Source organism: Chamaea fasciata, unplaced genomic scaffold, assembly GCF_029207755.1.
Source record: "Chamaea fasciata isolate MVZ Bird 193981 ecotype frontalis unplaced genomic scaffold, bChaFas1.0.hap1 SCAF_3, whole genome shotgun sequence".
NCBI classification, from domain to species: domain Eukaryota; kingdom Metazoa; phylum Chordata; class Aves; order Passeriformes; family Sylviidae; genus Chamaea; species Chamaea fasciata.
The window spans coordinates 78,024,607-78,042,370 of NW_027094088.1; the positions used below are offsets into that span (position 1 = coordinate 78,024,607).

The following is a 17,764-nucleotide window of genomic DNA, read 5'->3' on the forward strand; positions in this document are numbered from 1 at the left end:
GTCGCGGCCCTCCTCTGGACAAAGAGGAGGAGGTTGTAGCAGTTCGTGACCACCTCCTTTCCCAGCCCACCCTCCTTTCCAGGCTGAGGAACCCCAGTTTACGCTGCCCTCTTCCCGGCCGGGCACCACCCCTGGTCCCGGAGCCCCGGAAGCGGAAGCGGCTCCCGGCGCTCTGTGTGCGGCGGCGGCCGAGGCGGAGCCGGGTGTGAATGGAAGCGCCGCGGGCGAGGGGCCGCTGAGCGCCCCGGGGCCGCCCGCACCCCGCGCCCCCTCCCTGCCTCCCTCCCTCCCCCCGGGGCCGCCTGGGCCCCGCCATGTCCTACAACAAGATCCCGCCGCGCTGGCTCCACTGCCCCAGGAGGGGACAGCCCGTGGCAGGTGAGCGCCCGGCCCAGTCCGGCCCTGCCCGGCCGCGGGGCGGCAGCGGGCGCGGCCCCCTCCCCTGCCCGCCGGTCTCGCTCCTCTTCATCGCCGGGGGCCGCCGCGGCTTCTCCCCCTCTGTCCCGGCCGGAGCTCTTTGTCCTGGGGCTGTGGCTGTGCAGTGTTTCCCCCCGAGCTCCTGGCCGGTGTTTGTCCCGGACCCGACTCCCGTTGGGCGGCTGTTCTTCTTAAAGCCCGGCCCGCAGCAGCGCTTTGCCTTCAGCGCCGGGCTCGCCCTCCCTTCGGCCTGTGCCCCCCTCTGACACGGACTCGCCCCGGCCTCCCCCAGAGGTGCAGGGGTACGGGCCCTCTCCTGCCCCCCGGAGCCTTAGTGCTGGGCTCTCGCCTCGCACTATTTCAGTTTCGGGCTGAAACTTTTCCTGTCTGTCACATCTGTTGGGAGTGGTGACAGCCAGGCATGCAGAAGGTGCCATACTGGAGCTACTAAGTTGATCAGAGGCTTGGAGCATTTTTCGTAGGAGGAAAAGCTAAGAGAGCTGAGCTTGTTCAGCCTCGAGGAGAGATGACTGAGAGGGGTTTTCATTGATGTGTATAAATATCTAAGGGGGGGGGGGGTGTCAGGAAGATGGAACCAGGCTCTCAGTGGTGCCGAGCAATAGGACTAGAGGCAATGGGCAGAAACTGATGCACAGGAAGTTCCACCTGAACCTGAGAAAGAACTTCTTTACTGTGCAAGTGACTGAGCTGGAACAGATTGCCCTGAGACATTGCTGAGTCTCCCTTACTGGAGATACTCAAGAGCCATCTGGATGCATTCCTATGCAATGTGCAGTAGAATGACTCTCTGAGCAGGGAGGTTAGACCAGATGACCCTCTGTGGTCCCCTCCACCCTGACCAATTCTGTGATACCACTCCTCTGTGCAGCCTCTTCCATGTTTGGTTCTTTTTCCTGAATGCTCTGAAGTCTTAATCTGTGTCAGTTTGTTACTCTGCCGACTGACAGTGCCCTTCCAGTCACCAATGTGTTCCTGAGTTCTTCAGCTGGAAAATGAGTTAAAGTCTTGTACTCAGGTGCTACACTTGTATTTCAGGGTTTGTCTGTGGTTGCTGTCTTCTTGGATAGTCTTGCCCATAAGGCACTGGCTCGGTTGTTACTTGGTATCTAGTCTTCTGGTATGTAGTGGCAGTGAATTCAGTATCATCTAGACACACAATTTTGATAGTGTATTAACTGTCATACTGACTTCAGGTGAGTGTTTCCTCTGCTGCCTGGGATGAGATAAAGTAAGCAAACGTCTCTCTTCAGTTTTCCCAAGTTCTTTTCTTTATAATGCAAGGAATTCCAGCCCCCAGTTGTTGTTGTTGTTGCTTTTTTCTACAATATTTTCTAGTTTTCACACCTTCTCTGTGATGATGTAAAGGTATATTTTCAAAACACAACATGTGCTACTCAGTGTGTTATTTAAGCTGGCAATGTGCCATGATTTGCTTAATAGTTACAACTCCTGTGTTTTCTATCCCACATTTCCACATCATCTTACATGTTTTTGATGGCATTTGGTTGTGGAATGGAAGACATTGATGACTATATTTCGAACCTGGTGAGACATCTCAGTTGGTTTAATCCTCAATAATCATCAATGTGCATTATTTGGCATTTATCAGTATTTAACATCAGTTGTTCATTTTGTGGGTTACTGGTTTCCCTCAAGTTCCTTACACTTCTCTGAACTTGGCTCAGTTAAATAATAGCATTGTTGGATTGCTCATGTCCATTATATTTTTCTCCTGATCATGGCCTCATGCATTACTTTGTATCTAATGAGAGAGGTTTGATAGCGCGAACCTTTGACCATGACAAAAATGGACTAGTGATTCTTTATTTTGTGTTTTTCTTCTCAGCAAGTTCTTGATCTCTGTTAGTTGTGCCTTTTGTTTGTCTGTCTTTTGAGCCATGGTTTCTCAGAAATAGCAACCTAGAGTAAGCCTGAATGAGGGTCATCGGTGTGTCATCTGCTGTGCCATCACTGCTTGTGTGTTTGTTTATTCAGGAACTGCAAGGTAATTCTTTTCCATTCCACGCCATCATGCACAGGAAGTTAATGCACAGTAAAAAAACTGAAAGTGCTTGGCTCATTTCTTTGGGTGCTTTTTCAGGATGCGTTCTCATTCACCTAATTTTTGATTTTTTAATGTGAACAACTGACCAGAAGTAATGGTATGCCATCAGTCTTCTTCCATTTTTTGCTCTCTTACATTCAAAGACATCTAGCAGTTTTATGGGTGAAAATTTTTAGGGTTTAATTGATGTTGGTACTATCTCCCAGATAGCTGGGAGATACATGTAAATAGAATGTTACATTCTAGTTTTAATTAGTGTTTAAATCAGATTTCTAAGCACCTGTATGCGACTTTATTTCCATCTGACAGTGTATTAGTAATAGTGTTGCTAAGCAAGGTTTATATGGCTTCTGTGGACTCATATTAATCGAGTGTTTGATCATGATGCTCTTGTCCCATGGTTGTGGCATCTAGTATTTCTAGGTGACCTCAACACAAGTCCTAATGAGGCCTGAAAGTCTGCTGTTGGTGAGAATGGGTTCATTCTGGTTAACAGGGTTCTTTATCCTGGACAAGGTGAATTCATATGCATCTCTCATTATTTTCCAGTTCACTTCTTTAAATATTGGTAGTTTTGTGCCATTTTCTGGTTTTATGGTACAGCAGTTCCTCAGGAGCACACATTTTCACATTCATTGCGTAGTAGAACTTCAGTCATTTAGATGAAAAGAGCTTTCTCTGAATGCTTAGACCTGAAGTGATCAGGTTGCCTTAGCATTACTGTCTTGGCATCACCATCTCAGCAGATATCTGCTTCTCGTGACCACTGAAAACCCATTCTCTTGGCGATTTTGCCATGGAAAGTGCTAGCAAGATAGAGAAGAAAAGGCATGAGAAGTGTCTCAGCAGTGTTTCCCAACCTCCTTCTATTGATGTATATTAATTAATCCTGTTGTATACACACATGTAGCATGCAGAATGTGGGATATTACGGAAAGTATCCATATTGCATATGAGAGAGCACCTTAAATAAGAGTAATGCTTCTGATTCAGGAAGTTTCTGACCTATAACTTCTTGTAGTTGGGGAGAATAATCTGATGATGGATTGTCATTGTTACTGTTTTACTCTCTTTCTGAATTGTCTGTTATTGGCCTGTGCTGGTGATGACATACTAGGAGAAATGGATGCTTTGATCCAGCATAGTTCTCTTGAATCAGAAAACTGTTACTTTTTAGAGATACTGTTTTTTTAAAATTGTGAATTTTACTGTTTAATTTTATTCCCTTAACCTCAGTCACTCTATCCAGTCTAGCCTTCCTAATCAATGCTCAATCTAAACATACCATGGTCATACATAATGATGTATGTCATGTTTTGAGTTGATAGCTTCATGTCACTGAAAATAAGGCTAAATTAAGAGTATTTTTTCACTGGTATGCTGTAGAATTTAGATTTGAAGATAAAAAATGTGACAAAGTTAGAGCATGTACATGTAGAAAATGTGGTGTGTTACATTCTTCACTTCAATTTCCCTCAGATTTATCCACTTGATGTCTGTGCTCTGATATACTAGGCTCGTATTTTTAGAATTTTTACCTATTTTTCAGCCTAAAGAAATACCATCTGTTAAGACAAGTAACTAATTTGGAAAATGGTTTTTAATAGCCACTTTCCAAAAACTCTTTGACAAATTTAAACGTAATTGTAGGTTATCATCAGTTATCAGGGTTCCAGTAACATTTTAAAGTTAATGTGGAAATTCTATTGAGGAGTTAAAATTAGTGTCATAATGTAGTTTAGGTGCTCAAACGACTTGGGATGCCTTGATATCCATGTAAAGTATCACTTTGTTACTGTTGGATCACCTCATTCAGCAAATGATTTTTTAATCTTCAAAAGCTTATGCATGGAGGCTTAAGTTGAGTTGGAGTTAGCTGTTACTGCATCACTTCTTTAGCATAAGATGGAAGGCAAAACTGTAGAAGAGACAGTAGCTACTGCCTCCTTTATACTTGTCCATATTACTCAAACAGTTTAGAAATCTTTTTAGAATTAATGGTTAGATTTTCAGTAGCTTGATGATGCTTAATTAGATGCTAGTATGCACACAGGGATGGAGGATTTTTACAGAAACCAAATTGCAAATTTTCCAGGTAGAGAAGAAGAAACTGGAATTTATAGAAGCTGAGCACCTAAATACTTCCAAACATCTGTGTTTCAGCTTTGAAAGACGTAGTAAATGGGCTCTCTATGAAATATTCATCACTTCCACAGCTGTCTGTAGGTATTCAAATGCTGCCGGGGATGCTGACTAGACTACTTTGTCTGTCTTTTCCTGTCAGAGAACAGGAATGTATTTTGGTTCCTCAAAAAGAAATCAGAGTGCAAATCAGACACTAAATCAAGGTTTATTGCTAGGAAGAGAATGAGCATGTTCATTCTCTGTTCCAGAAGATGGAGAACAGGAGAGTCCTCTGTGCAACTGTACAGTCTCATACCAGATGCTATGGGAAAAAAATTGTAACCTCCAGGCACTTTTCTCACTCTTCTCTTTTCCCAGCATCTTGTAAAGGATGGTGGTTTTCTTATGCAGCCATTGACTCTTTTGTCAGTGCAACTCGTATTCTTGAGTGCCTTGGTTAAAATAGCTTAGTTACATTATTCATGTTCCATAATGAACGAGTAGATGTGTTAGTATGGGTGTGACAAATGGCAAAGTCAAAAGACTTTCAAGCACGATGTTGTTTTGCAAAAATTAGGGTGATGATAGATTTTTGTGTTTAGATCATGCAAATTTAGGATTTGCCTAATCAGTCTGTATAGAGGAGTATAATGAGTTAAAGTGGAAGGGCTAATGGAGAGAGGCTGGATGATTGTGTTGAAGGTGACAAGGAACACAAAGAAGCAAGAAAATTAGATAGTTGAAGAAATAAGGAAATGGAGGAGAGGTATCCAACCCAACAGCCTTTACCAGGGTGGATGGAGGGTGTGTAACTGTTGGGATGAAAAGGCAAAGGACAATAAAGTGAAAGTTTTCTAACAAGTTGAAGTGACTATAATTTATTACCATTTAATGTGAGTGTTGATTGCGTGACAAAATAAGTCTCCATTTAGCTGTAAATTTTGGAATGGTCTCAGACAGGTGAACAGTGAAGCTGTTTCTCATGTTGCTCACTAACATTTAACCTGAGCTAACCAGTTGCATAAAGCTTCATAGTTTCCAGATGTCTGTCTTCTATGGTTTCTAATATCTATTTCATGGAAGGTAGAAGCTAATTTGAGACTATATAGAGTGTTGATAATTTTTTTTTGCAGGGGTCTTTACTGTATGTTATATTTGCAGGTAATCGAAGCTGATGTTTACATGATTGGATGACAAACTGTCATTTTAAAACACTGTTTTCATGTTTTCATGTGTACTGAGTTTAAATTTTCTATATTCTATTGTGCTGTAGCTCCCCAACTTAAAGCACACTAAAAGGTAGCTAAAAATGTTAAATTATTCTGTTTTAGATGAACTGACCTGTATTTCCTTTAAACTTCTAAACTTGTGAATTCTGAGAACTCATAACTAAAAAATATTCAGATTTACTGTTGACAATACTGTTTCTGCAATTATTTATTATTGAAGGTGAATGTCTAAAACTGCTCAGCATGTTGCTTTGTAACGCTAAGGTCCTACTGTACATATATATATAAAATACTACAAAATTTTATTATCTTTCATAGGGAAGTTTTTACCCTTGAAGACAATGTTAGGACCAAGATATGATGAACAGGTTGCTGAAGAAAATCGTTTTCACCCAAGTATGTTATCCAACTACTTAAAGAGTCTGAAGGTAAAGTTAAATTTTCTAATAATTGAAGCATTGCTTTCGTTATTAATGTTTACTCAAGTGTTGCTTTTCAGATCTCAGGAAATGATGGATGGCTTTGTTTGGGACACCTGTACGGATTTTTTTTTTTTTTTTTAGTTTACATTTCCAGGTCTCCTGTGCAATTATTGGATTTCTGAAAGCATTTTCTTACAGGTTAGAATTTTCAAGACTAAACAAACCCAACTCCCTCAGCTGTTCCTCATAAGAGACCCTCCATGAGCCTTGTTGCTCTTCTCTATTCACCCTCCGGCACCTCAGTGTCCTTTTTAAAGTGAGGGGCCCAGAACTGGACACAGCACTTGAGGTGTGGCCTCACCAGTGCCGAGTACAGGGGGCAGTCAGTGCCCTGGTCCTGCTGGCCACACCATTGCTGATACAGCCCTGGTGCCACTGGCTTTCTTGGCCACTCGGGCAGCACAGCGTTGGCTGATTTTGAGCCAGCTGTCATCCAGCACCCCCATGTCCCTTTCTGCTGAGCACCTCTCAAGCCACTTGTTGCACTGCCCAGGGCTGCTGTGACCCAAGTGCAGGACCCTGCACTTTGCCTTATTAAACCTCGTGGCATCCACCACTACAGACTTGTGGTTCTGGCTCGCTTCTTCATACTCTGTTTTGCCCATTTCTGTCTGTGTGCTTCAGTTTGCATGTTGTTCTGCATGTTGTTGTAGCACAACTGTGACAATAAAGGTGGGGAGCAGGACCTTTTCAGCCTTTCATGTAGGTTGTGGCCAGTCTGGTGCATCTGGTGATGTGGGAAATGGGATTTTGAGCCTCCTGGGCAAAGGAAGACTTACCACCTAATTAATTTAATTGGTTATTAAACTTAATATAGAAGTTTAGTTCAATTTCTTTTGATTGTGTCTGAGATGAATCATGCAAGTGGTGTTTTTTCTGTGGGTTTTTTCATTACTTTTTGCTGTTGATCAAAGTTAAATTAATTCTGTATTTGTTTAACAGTATCAGACCTGAAACATCAGAAGAGTTAGGTGACTAAAAGATGGGAATTCTCATTTTATTAATCTTTTCTAGGCTTAGGTATGAAATAGATGGTGAGCTACTCAGTGTAGCAGTGGTAGAAGTGCCTGTGCAGTAATGGGGTAAGAAAGTACGATCAGTGAAGTCTATGTGCCTCTTCTCAATGCTTGAACTGGTAGGATTTTTCTTGTTAGAGTTCTTGCATCTGTGCTTTTATGATCAGCTCTAATCAACAGAGGATCAAACAGAACTCACTGTGAATAAAACTGAGGTTCAAAATATTTCCTAAAACAAGATTAAAACAAAAAGAGGTTAAGTGTTGATATCAAGAAATGGATATAGTTTATTTAACAGTAAAAGAAGCAAAGAGAAAGAAAGATAAAGAAATAGAAAAAAGAAGTGGGTGAGGCACAGAAAGAGTGATAGGGTCTATTAAATAGAAACACCCTTCCTTGGGTCCCAGGGACATCCTGCTGCTCCCCTCCCTCTGGTCTTCTTGGTGGGGAGGGTCCCCCATCAAAAACTATAGAATCCAATGGATTAATATACGTTTGGGCCAGGTGGAAATGCCCAGGTGCCTCCCCTGTGCGGGGGAAAGTTTGATGCTGCCCCTTGCAAGGCTCTGTGTCAGTTGCATCATTTTGCATCACGTGCAGGGGCTCAGGAACCATTCAGAGGGCCTTTGATGGATCATGACACCCCCTCTGCTGTCCCTCACGTGAATGTCCCATGGATGTGGCGATCCTGGTGTGGGGGCCCCCACAGCTGTGCTGTCTGTGCGGGGCGTTCACTGCCTCTGGGCGGAGGCTACACATCCAAAAGCTCTCCTCCTCCCCCCAGACTGGGGCAGAGTCTGTGCAGACCTGGCTACTGATAAGCTTGGGGATATGGCTCCACTCCAAAGCTGCTGAGCTTAATTCTCCTGTGGAAGTGTTCTTCTCCCCCAGCCCAGACCTGAGAATAGTGTCAGTCTTACCTAATCTCAGATCAACTTATAGTCCAGGGCCTCAGTCAGAGGGCCCGTTCAGGATGGGCTTTGGTGATGCAACTTTTATTGGTGTAGCTTCATTATACAGTTTTAGTGGACAAAAACACTTCATAAAAATGTTTAAGCTATAAACTGTAATATTTAAATCTCTGACATGTGCATCTAAATTCTACTTGAGTTCCTCTTTTATGTATTATGTTATTTTTGACTCTGGCTGCATTTGATAGGCATACCTGGAAATTTTCCCAAACCAATCTTCTTCATGTTTTAAAGTAATTTAAAATTCTGTGTATATTTTGAAGTTACAAAGAACTTGATAGCCTTACTCAGAATTTCTAAATGCTTGCCTCCTTAGTGATTTGAACCATTAAAAAAACCCCAAAAAAATCATGGTGAGACTTTGTAGCCTTTCCAGTAGTCACATCTATCAGTTCTGTTGTAATGCTGCAAGTTCATGTCTTGAGTGACATCAGATTATTAGAAGTTGATATTAAAATTAGTAGCATGAGGATCCCCACTTTTATTTTGGTGATTTTGATATAACAAGCAGAATTTCTCTCAAACTCTCTGTTCTCGTCAAATCTATTACATTGTATTGGACCCTGGCATTGTTGATGAATGTTTGCTATTTGAAACTATATATTTCTTTTTTATTTGCCAAGTTATATAGTGGTTGCTAAAGTGCTCTATTTGTTGATCAGCAGATTACCAACAAGCCAGCAATGAAATAAATGTGAAATTGAGAAGCCCTGTGAGAGTGAGTTTTCCCACTCAAGGTGAAAGTAACTCACTGTGCATGGTTCTTGTAATTTTATTGCAGTGTGTTTTTTTCTGCTAATATTTTGCAGAATAATTACTTCTGAGAACTGGTTATTACTTAAGTCCATATAGTTTAGCTCCCAAATAAAAGATTTCAGCAGAAACTTTTACATCTGGATTTTTGTAATAGAGAGATACTGCTGTTACCACAGATTTTTGAAAGTACTGGTTTAGCATTTAAGACAACATCTGTCTGGGAGGAACTGTCTCTAACAAGCTTCTGTGTGATTCCTTTTCTCCTGGAGCTGGCTGCTGAAAATCTGAATGTTAGAAACTGTTTCGATTAGCCGTGGCAGCACCATTTTTCTTCTCATCACCAATATTGGCATAGTATCTTAATGTTTTCTTAAATGAATTGCAGGAGGAATTGGTGACAGCGTGAATAATTTTTTTTAAATCTATTTCTTGAGTAGGTAGGCTACTACAGTTTATGCTTTATACAGGTATTTATGCTTTATACGGATTTATTTCTGTCACAAAGAGCTAGGACTCAAATTAGTGAATTCAAAAGAATGTTTGGGTAATTAGTATGGTCAAGTTACAGAATTCCTGTTAGGAAAACTACTTACTAATTTTCAGCCACATTATTGTTTTTACAGATACATTCAATCACTGATCTAAACTATTTTCCTCAAATAAGAAATGCAGGAAAAAATTCCTGAGACTGGAGTGAATGGAGTGTATTGTAGTATGCTCTCTCCTTCCTGGGGAGGATGTTTTCAATCTCCAATGTCTAAGGAGAAGCTTCTGGGGTCATACTGTAGAACCTAGCAAAGCCCATTTTATTCCACAGCAGCAGAAGAGCACATGCCTAAGGCATTAATAGCTGGGGATATCTGGAACGTGAGGAAGTGAGGGGAAGGCTTTTATTTTGTTCCAGTGGTACCGGTGGGTTTTTTGCATGGATGTTTTGAAAATCATAGTTGTATCCTTTGATATGTTGTATAATCCTGCTGCTCTTTAAAAATTTCTTTATAATTTTCTTTTGCTTTGCACTCTCTACATTGTAATGTGATATGTGCAGTCAATCCCAAGGACTGAGAATGCAAATGATTAGGCTTTCTTTAAAGCAGGAAAACTGCTTTTAGGTCTTACATGTTCTATACACCATAAATGCTTTTGTAGCTTTGGATAAATTACACTCAGTGCCTGTTTGCCTTACTGCTCCCTGAAGTGTGTGAGGGAGTGTCACTTCACATGAGCTTCAGTTACATATGATTGAAATGATCTGTAATAATGGCAAAAGAATAGCAAGTGAGAAGTCCTACAGACCTGAATTAAGTAGTCTTGGAGACATTTGCAAAATGCTATAAGGAATAGAGAGGAAGGAAAGTAATAATTGAATTAATTGCCTTTGTATAATTTCTACAGAATTAATCACTGTCTAGGATGCTGTCAATCTCCATGCTTAGCATCTCGATTGACACTTTATATTTGAAGTTTCAGATGGTGTAACATTGTTTTCAGCTGGACCCTCTTGTGAGGTGGTTTGTATTTCTGCAAAACACAGTGGTAAGAGTAAATAAAGTATTACTACAAAGTTTATCGTCAGAAGTTTGAATATCATGGAGAGCTATCTCTATAGATAATTGGAAATTTTCCATTAGGGGTCTATGAAACAACCTATTCATGTGAAACAGATGTTTCTGAACTGTATTCTAGTTATAATTGGATTTTTCCTTATCTGAATTGTGTGGAAATGGTGTTTTACTTTGTAATTCCTCCAAATGCACTGCTAAATTATTACCAGTTCTGTTGGTCTTACCTGAAAGCATGACATTGAGTTTTTTTGTCCAAAAGCAATTGCTTGCACTTACATGACAGGAAAACAGAAATAGTTTCTTTGCTCAGGTGTGTTAGTGAGCTGTTTGTTGCTGGAAATTTTGTTTGGTACAAGGATCAGTAGGATATGATTTAATACTCTGTGTGTTTTGTGCCACCCAGTGGAATTTCTGCTTTCCTTCTTAAAAACATAGTCACTTCCACAAGGCTCTTTGAAAGACCTATTTTCCAGCTATAAAAACAAACTCTAAAAAACTAAGTTGATGCACAAGGGGACACATTAGGGTAGAGTGGGCAAGGCATCCTGGATTCAGGTACGTCCTAACATCTGAGTGGTTGACACTGCCACCTTAGCTGCTGACAGCATGTTTGAATGTCTGAAGTTGTTTTGCATTTTAGCTTTAAATAAGATTTTTTAAGAATTTAATTAATTTGATTGAAAAAGTGTTCATTGTGTTGCACTCTAATAGACAGGTAAATTAAAATGTTTTTTTTTTTTTCCCCAGAGTGTACTTATATGTAAGTCTCAGTAATTATTTTTTCTTACACTGTGCCAGTGTTTAGTATTATTCTGCTTTGCATAAGAGCACTTGATTCTGTCATGTTTGTCTTTTTAGCCTGTTAAAGTAATTCTTTACCAGACTTTTGTGCTGTTAGCAGAATTTTCTAATTTAGAATCATTGGTTGAAGCAAACTGAAGTTTTTGAATTGATGACTAGAGCTAATTTAGACACCAGCTTTCACAAAGAAATGCAGATGTCTGTCATAGTGGTAAAATACAGATTTTACAAGCAAATGCAATATTTAATAATTTTTAAATTTACAAATGTAGCCTGTAGTTGCTTTTAATTATTTTGTTTTTTGACATTTAATATTTATGCACTGGTATTTGAACCACATATATGCTTATTTTTAATTTTTTTGTTGTTTTGTTTTTTAGGTTAAAATGGGTTTGCTAGTAGACTTGACCAACACCACTAGATTCTATGACAGAAATGATATAGAGAAAGAGGGAATTAAATATATAAAGCTCCAATGTAAAGGGTAAGTTGTGTGCACATTTAAATTTTTTCTTTGGCTTTAAATTTGAAAGATCACACCAAAGAAGTTAATTATTTTTTTCCCTTTCCCCTGGTATCTCCTAATCCATGTGTTGTTCTGTTTTTCAGGCATGGTGAGTGCCCTACACCTGAGAATACAGAAACATTTATCCGTGTATGCGAGCACTTCAGTGATAAGAATCCTTCAGAGCTTATAGGTACGTCTTATATCCATCTTGTGCCCATCATTAGTTTTTATTCTTAGTTTGTTTCATATTTGCTTGTAACCGCAGTCTCTCTTAGAAGTCTGAGCTAAAGAATTTCCTCAGTGTAGTGTTTATGCATATATAAATTTGATTGCTTTAACTGCAAAACTAATGTATTTCCATTTTTTTACAGAGAGGAGTATGTTTCTGCCTCCATCAGTTTGATAACAGCTGTTGACTTAATGCAGAAAATTATGCAGGCCAAAGAGCTGTCTACAAATACATGATACTTGCACTGTGGTTTTGTAACTTCTGCTGATACAAATGCAAGTTATGTATTGTGTTGACATTAGTTGGTCTGGTTTGCTTGAGGTCATATTTGGTAGCTGAATTATCAGAGATTCTTTAGAAATCTCAAAAAACTGGTAGTAGATACTAGGCTAAGTGTCTCTTCTGTGGTATGCTGTCTTGCAGTAAATATTTGAATGTTCTAAGCATACTGTTTTTTTTTTTTTTACTCGGAAATAAGTTCTGAGTTTATTTTGCATGATTTCTAGTTTTAGTTAAAACTATTTTACTCTGATTTTTTTCAATCAAACTAGTGTTCATCTCTATCTGCAAACTGTCAGAGACAAGAAATTACTTTCAGGTGAATTTCCAGAGTTAGAATGGGTTGGAGGATGATTTTGCAGCCTTCTTGAATCTGAGCGAGTGTGTGATGTAGGAGTATATGGAACAGTTGTTTGTGCAGGTGTCATTGCTAAGAGCTTGGTAAACTAAGCTGGTATGTTAAGGATTTTAGGATTAGGATAAGGTAAGTTTAGGATTCATCCAGATACGAGGTAGTATAGCTGACGTTATTGGAAGGGACCTGTGGAAATCAGCTACTGAGTTGCCCTTCTTTAGAACAGCTGAAACAGCTTCCTCAGGACTATGCCCATTTGGCTGTTGACCAGCCTCCAAGCTTGGAGACTCCACAACTTCTTTTGGCAGTCTCTTCCAGTGTTTGTTCTTAAAATATACAGATGTATTTTCCTCATGTTGAATCAAAATTTATTTTGTTTCCATTTGTAGCCACTGCTTCTTGTTCTGTTGCAGGATGTGGTACCACTGAGTTTTTTGGGTTTTTTGGTGCTTGAGAGGTGTAATTTGATCACCCATTTTTTCACCTAGTTTTCTTTTAGATACTTGCTTCTTTTTTGCACACAGAGTGCAGTTTAATTCGAGACTGTTGTGGTTTAACTCCAGCCAGCAGCCAAGCCCCACACAGCTGGTCCCTCACTTCTCCACTGGTGGGACTGGAGGGAGAACTGTAAGGGTGAAGGTAGAGAACTCATGAGCACACAAGCAAAGCAAGGAATGATTTCCCTGCTTCCCATGGGCAGGTGGGTGTTCTGCCATCCCCAGGAGAGCAGGGCCCCATCACACCTTATGGTGATTTGGGAGGACAAATGCAATCACTTTGAATGTCCCCCCATTCCTCGTTCTTCCTCCCACTCTATGCACTGAGTGTTCCGTGGTCTGGAGAATCTCCTTTGTCAGTTTGGGTCAACTGTTCTGGCTGTGTCTCCTCCCAGCTTCCCAGGCACCCCTAACTCCCTCACCACTGTGGCAGCACAAAAAGCAGAAAAGGCCTTGGCTCTGTGTAAGCCCTGCTCAGCAGTAACAAAATCATCTCTATATCATCAACCCTGTGTTCAGCACAAGTCTAAAACACAGTTCCACACCAGCCAGAGTGAAGAAAATGAACTCTGCTTCAGTTGAAACCAGGACAGAGTCCTGCGTGTTCTTCTCTGAACAGTAATACGAGTACGTGGTTAAAAAAATGAGGAACTGCTAAATGAGAGTGAGTGGGATCAGTCATCAAAGTATTTCAAAACTTATGCTAGAAGCAAGATGTTGTTGGTGACCGATCCCACTCACTTTTCTTATAGCAATTCCTCATTTTCAGTCTCCTTTTGCAGTTCTTCCACTTGGTCCTCCAATAATATTTTAGAACTTGAAATAGTGGTTATGGTCAGCAATTTATATAGTGCATGGATAGCATGGTGATATCCTATAAGTAGCAGACCCATTTAGTTGATATTTCAACTTATGCCATTTTTAGTGTTAAGTCGCTAACCTTTTGGCTTTGATGAATTGTGGAATGTTTTTCCATTATTTAGACATTTCACCTCTATAGGGGAAAAACAAATAGAAAGAACCAAAGAGAAAATAGTATGTTGATTAAACTTTTGAAGAGCATATTGTTTAGGCTTTCATAGTAAAAGAGAAATGCTGGAATTTTCCACTTCCCTTTTGTGAATTAGCGAAACTTGTCATTTTGTGCACTTGTTTCCTCTGACAGAGCACCAGACGGACCGGTCTGGAGGATGTTTATCAAAAGTGAAAGTGGTCTACAGCAGTGATAGTACTGCACCCTGTGTGATCTTTCTCTTCCAAGCCATTTGGTCTAATGCTGAGATGCTTCTTATCTTTGTCATGCGTATTAAATTATTGACTTAACTTTCTTGGCAGCAGTATCAGCTGCAGGACTTAGTGATAGCAATTGTGTGCAATTTTGTTCTCAGTGTCACGATTAGAAATATGAAAATATATGAAAAGAGACTGAAATGTGAATGATAAGTGATCAAAATTTTCAATTCATCTAGAGCAATGTAGGAATGAAAGTTTATTTTTGCAGCATCAAGGACACGAGTATGCTTGCCAACCTTAAGGAAGTGCAAAAATTTTGCTTCAGCAGAAAACTAAAGAGAAATGATTGTTAGGAATAAATTATTTAAGGAAGCTAAAATTCATTTAATTTGATGGAAATTACACCGCTTTTAGTATTTTTAAGTGGTTAGAAATGATGAATCCAAAAAAATTCATAGTAATTTTTACCTTGCTTTATCAAGAAGGGAACCTTGGTGGGGCAGGCAGAAAACCCGACCCTGTTACAGTTAATACATACCCTTTTTTTACTCACTTAAAGTTGGTTTGGTTTTTTTTATCAGTCTACTTTTTGTAGGTACTTTTTGGTTCTCCAGTTGAAAAAGTTTATACTTCAGTGTAGAGGAGTTTAAAAAAAGATAGATATTCACATTTTGTTTGAATACAGGTCAAGTGAATTGTTACTGAACTTTCTTTACTAGCTATGGTAGAGAAATGAGGAAATGAATTAAGACTCAAGTGGCTTGTTTCATGGTGTTGTGTTCCAAGTCTTGCACTTGGGGTCACAACAACCCCAGGTAATGCTGCAGGCTTGGGGAAGAGCTGCTGAAAAGCTGCCTGGCAGAGAAGGACCTGGGTGTGCTGATCTATTGACCATGAACCATCAGTGTGCCCAGGTGGCCAAGAAGCCCAATGTCCAGCAGGATTAGGAAGTGATTGTCCCCTGGTACTTGGCACTGGTGCTCAGGCATTGACGTTCTGGAATGTGTCCAGAGAAGGTCAACAGTGCTGGTAAAGAGTCTGGAACACAAGTCTTATTAGGGGTGGCTGAGGGAGCTGGGATGGTATAGCCTGGTGAAAAGGAGACTCAGGGGTGACCTTATCACTCTCTACAACTGCCTGAAAGGAGGTGGTAGCCAGATGGGGGTCAGTGTCTTTCCTCAGGCAACCGGTGACAGGACAAGAGGAAGTGGTCTTAAGTTGTACCAGAGAGGTTTAGGACATTAGGAAAAATTTCTTCACCAAAAGGTGAAGTTGTCAAGCATAAGAACAAACTGCGCAGGGCAATGGTTTGGTCTCCATCCCTGGGAGTATTTAAAAGCTGTGTAAACGTGGCACTTGGGGACAAGGCTTAGTGGTGGACTTGGCAGTGCTGGGTTAATGGTTGGATTCAATGTTCTTTAGAGCCTTTTCCAACCTAAACAATTCTATGATTCTGTAGTAACAACCGAAACATGTTAAAAATGATTGCTCTTGATGTAAGTGGAAACTTTAATGATACTTAAAATTTAAAATTAAATAGGAAGAAGAGGCAACATCTTTCCTGAATCCTTCATAACTTTTTTAATAGCACTGAGGCTGGTCTGCTTATCACTAGATGGTGCTGTTGCCTTGAGAGAAAAAATGCAATACATTTGCCAGTGTATCCCTCCTTTCACCTGGGGATGAGTTCAGTAATACGGAGGCTGAACACTTAATTCTTTTTTTCACATTGAAAAGATAAGTAATTCAAGGTGATTATACGGTTGAATAGTTTTCTTTTTGTAGATTCTTGTTTTTTTCAAAATTACTAAGTCTGGTCTTAGCATGGTAATAGGGAATTTGAGTTAGAATTGTGGTCTATTGGCATCCTTTTCAATTTTGAGGTAAGGTAATATGAATATGATTTTTTTTTCCTGATGGTATGAAATGAATGTCATGCTTGTTGAATCCACTGAAAGCCATTAATGAATTTGATTATATTGCCTTCTGATAAGCATTTGAGCAGATTTGTGAATCTTATCTGTATTAGCCATATTTCAATCACATTAAGACAGTGCTCTTGATTGTGATGAACTGAAGTATCCTCTACCCCTGCTGCTGCTAATTTGCAGAAAGAATGTAATAAATTGCCTTTTAGGCTTATGTGCCCTAGTGGTCTGTGCTGCTGTGATGGGAAGGAAGATAACCCTTTAATATTACAGATCAAGGTGGAAGGATCCAAACCCACAGTTTTGATATTAAATATGTTTGTTAAAACCACTTGCAAGTGATTATGCCCTTTTCTTGTCTTTTCTAGGTGTCCATTGTACACATGGTTTCAATAGAACTGGATTTTTGATCTGTGCCTTTTTGGTCGAGAAGTTGGACTGGAGGTAACTTTGAATGTTAGCTCCTGGGGATTTGTGGAATGTGGCCAAAGGGTTCTTCACCCTGTTTCACTCATTGTCCTGACAGCTGTGCTAATTTATTCACTATTGCTTGTTTTATAGCTGCCTAATAATCCTGAGTAAACAGCCCATATTAACATTTTTCACATCACCCCTTGGTAGCTTCGCTTGTTGCAGTCAAGAATTCCAGGTCTGGTAGGTCAAAAGTCAGCTGTGCCTGCTGTGTGTGGGCCTTTAGCAGTGTATATATCATACTGTGTCTCTTTCCCATGACGTGTCCCACATTTTCAGCAAGAATGTAGAGTTCCGAGATCCCTGAAAGATTATTTCCCCTACTTTTTAATCTTTTTCATGTTGGTTTTTCGGCTTTTTTGAGATCTGAAGAGATTAACTAGAGCAACAGCAGATACAGTTCTGAAGGATTGGGGGCAGACAAAATGCTTGTTTCCAGCTTGTTTTTTGACTAAAGTCTGCAGCATGCTTCTGCACAGACTCGCCTGTTTTTTTAATTTTTTAAAAACGTTCACTCATTCATACAGAGTAATTATCTTTTTTAGATAACATTAGTTTTAAAAGAAACCCCCAACCCAAACAATGCCTGTACCATCCTGCTGGATATAACTTTTGCATAACTTTTGTTTCATAGTATTTGCATAACTCTATTTCTTTCTTGACAGAGTCCTGTGAAAGTCATGTTTCTTGACAAACCTGTTAAACATTCTGATGATATTTCTTATATGTAGTTCTTAAAGTGGAGAAAATTCTACTCCCATTGCAGGATTTTCTTGTGACTGGACAGTTATTATATGTAGCATACATGTACAGGCTG

General features: G+C 40.0%; 1 protein-coding gene across 2 annotated transcripts in view; it reads left to right on the plus strand.

The window, feature by feature from the left end:
- Positions 1-178: 178 nt before the first annotated feature.
- RNGTT (RNA guanylyltransferase and 5'-phosphatase) overlaps positions 179-17,764 on the plus strand; it is a 170,409-nt gene continuing 152,823 nt past the window's right edge. For both annotated transcript variants that reach the window (XM_066179570.1, XM_066179571.1), the window contains exons 1-5: positions 179-378; positions 6,175-6,284; positions 11,828-11,931; positions 12,057-12,145; positions 16,845-16,920. In XM_066179570.1, coding sequence (XP_066035667.1) covers positions 315-378; positions 6,175-6,284; positions 11,828-11,931; positions 12,057-12,145; positions 16,845-16,920 — 443 coding nt within the window. In that variant the 5' untranslated portion in view covers positions 179-314. The remainder of the gene's footprint in view (positions 379-6,174; positions 6,285-11,827; positions 11,932-12,056; positions 12,146-16,844; positions 16,921-17,764) is intronic.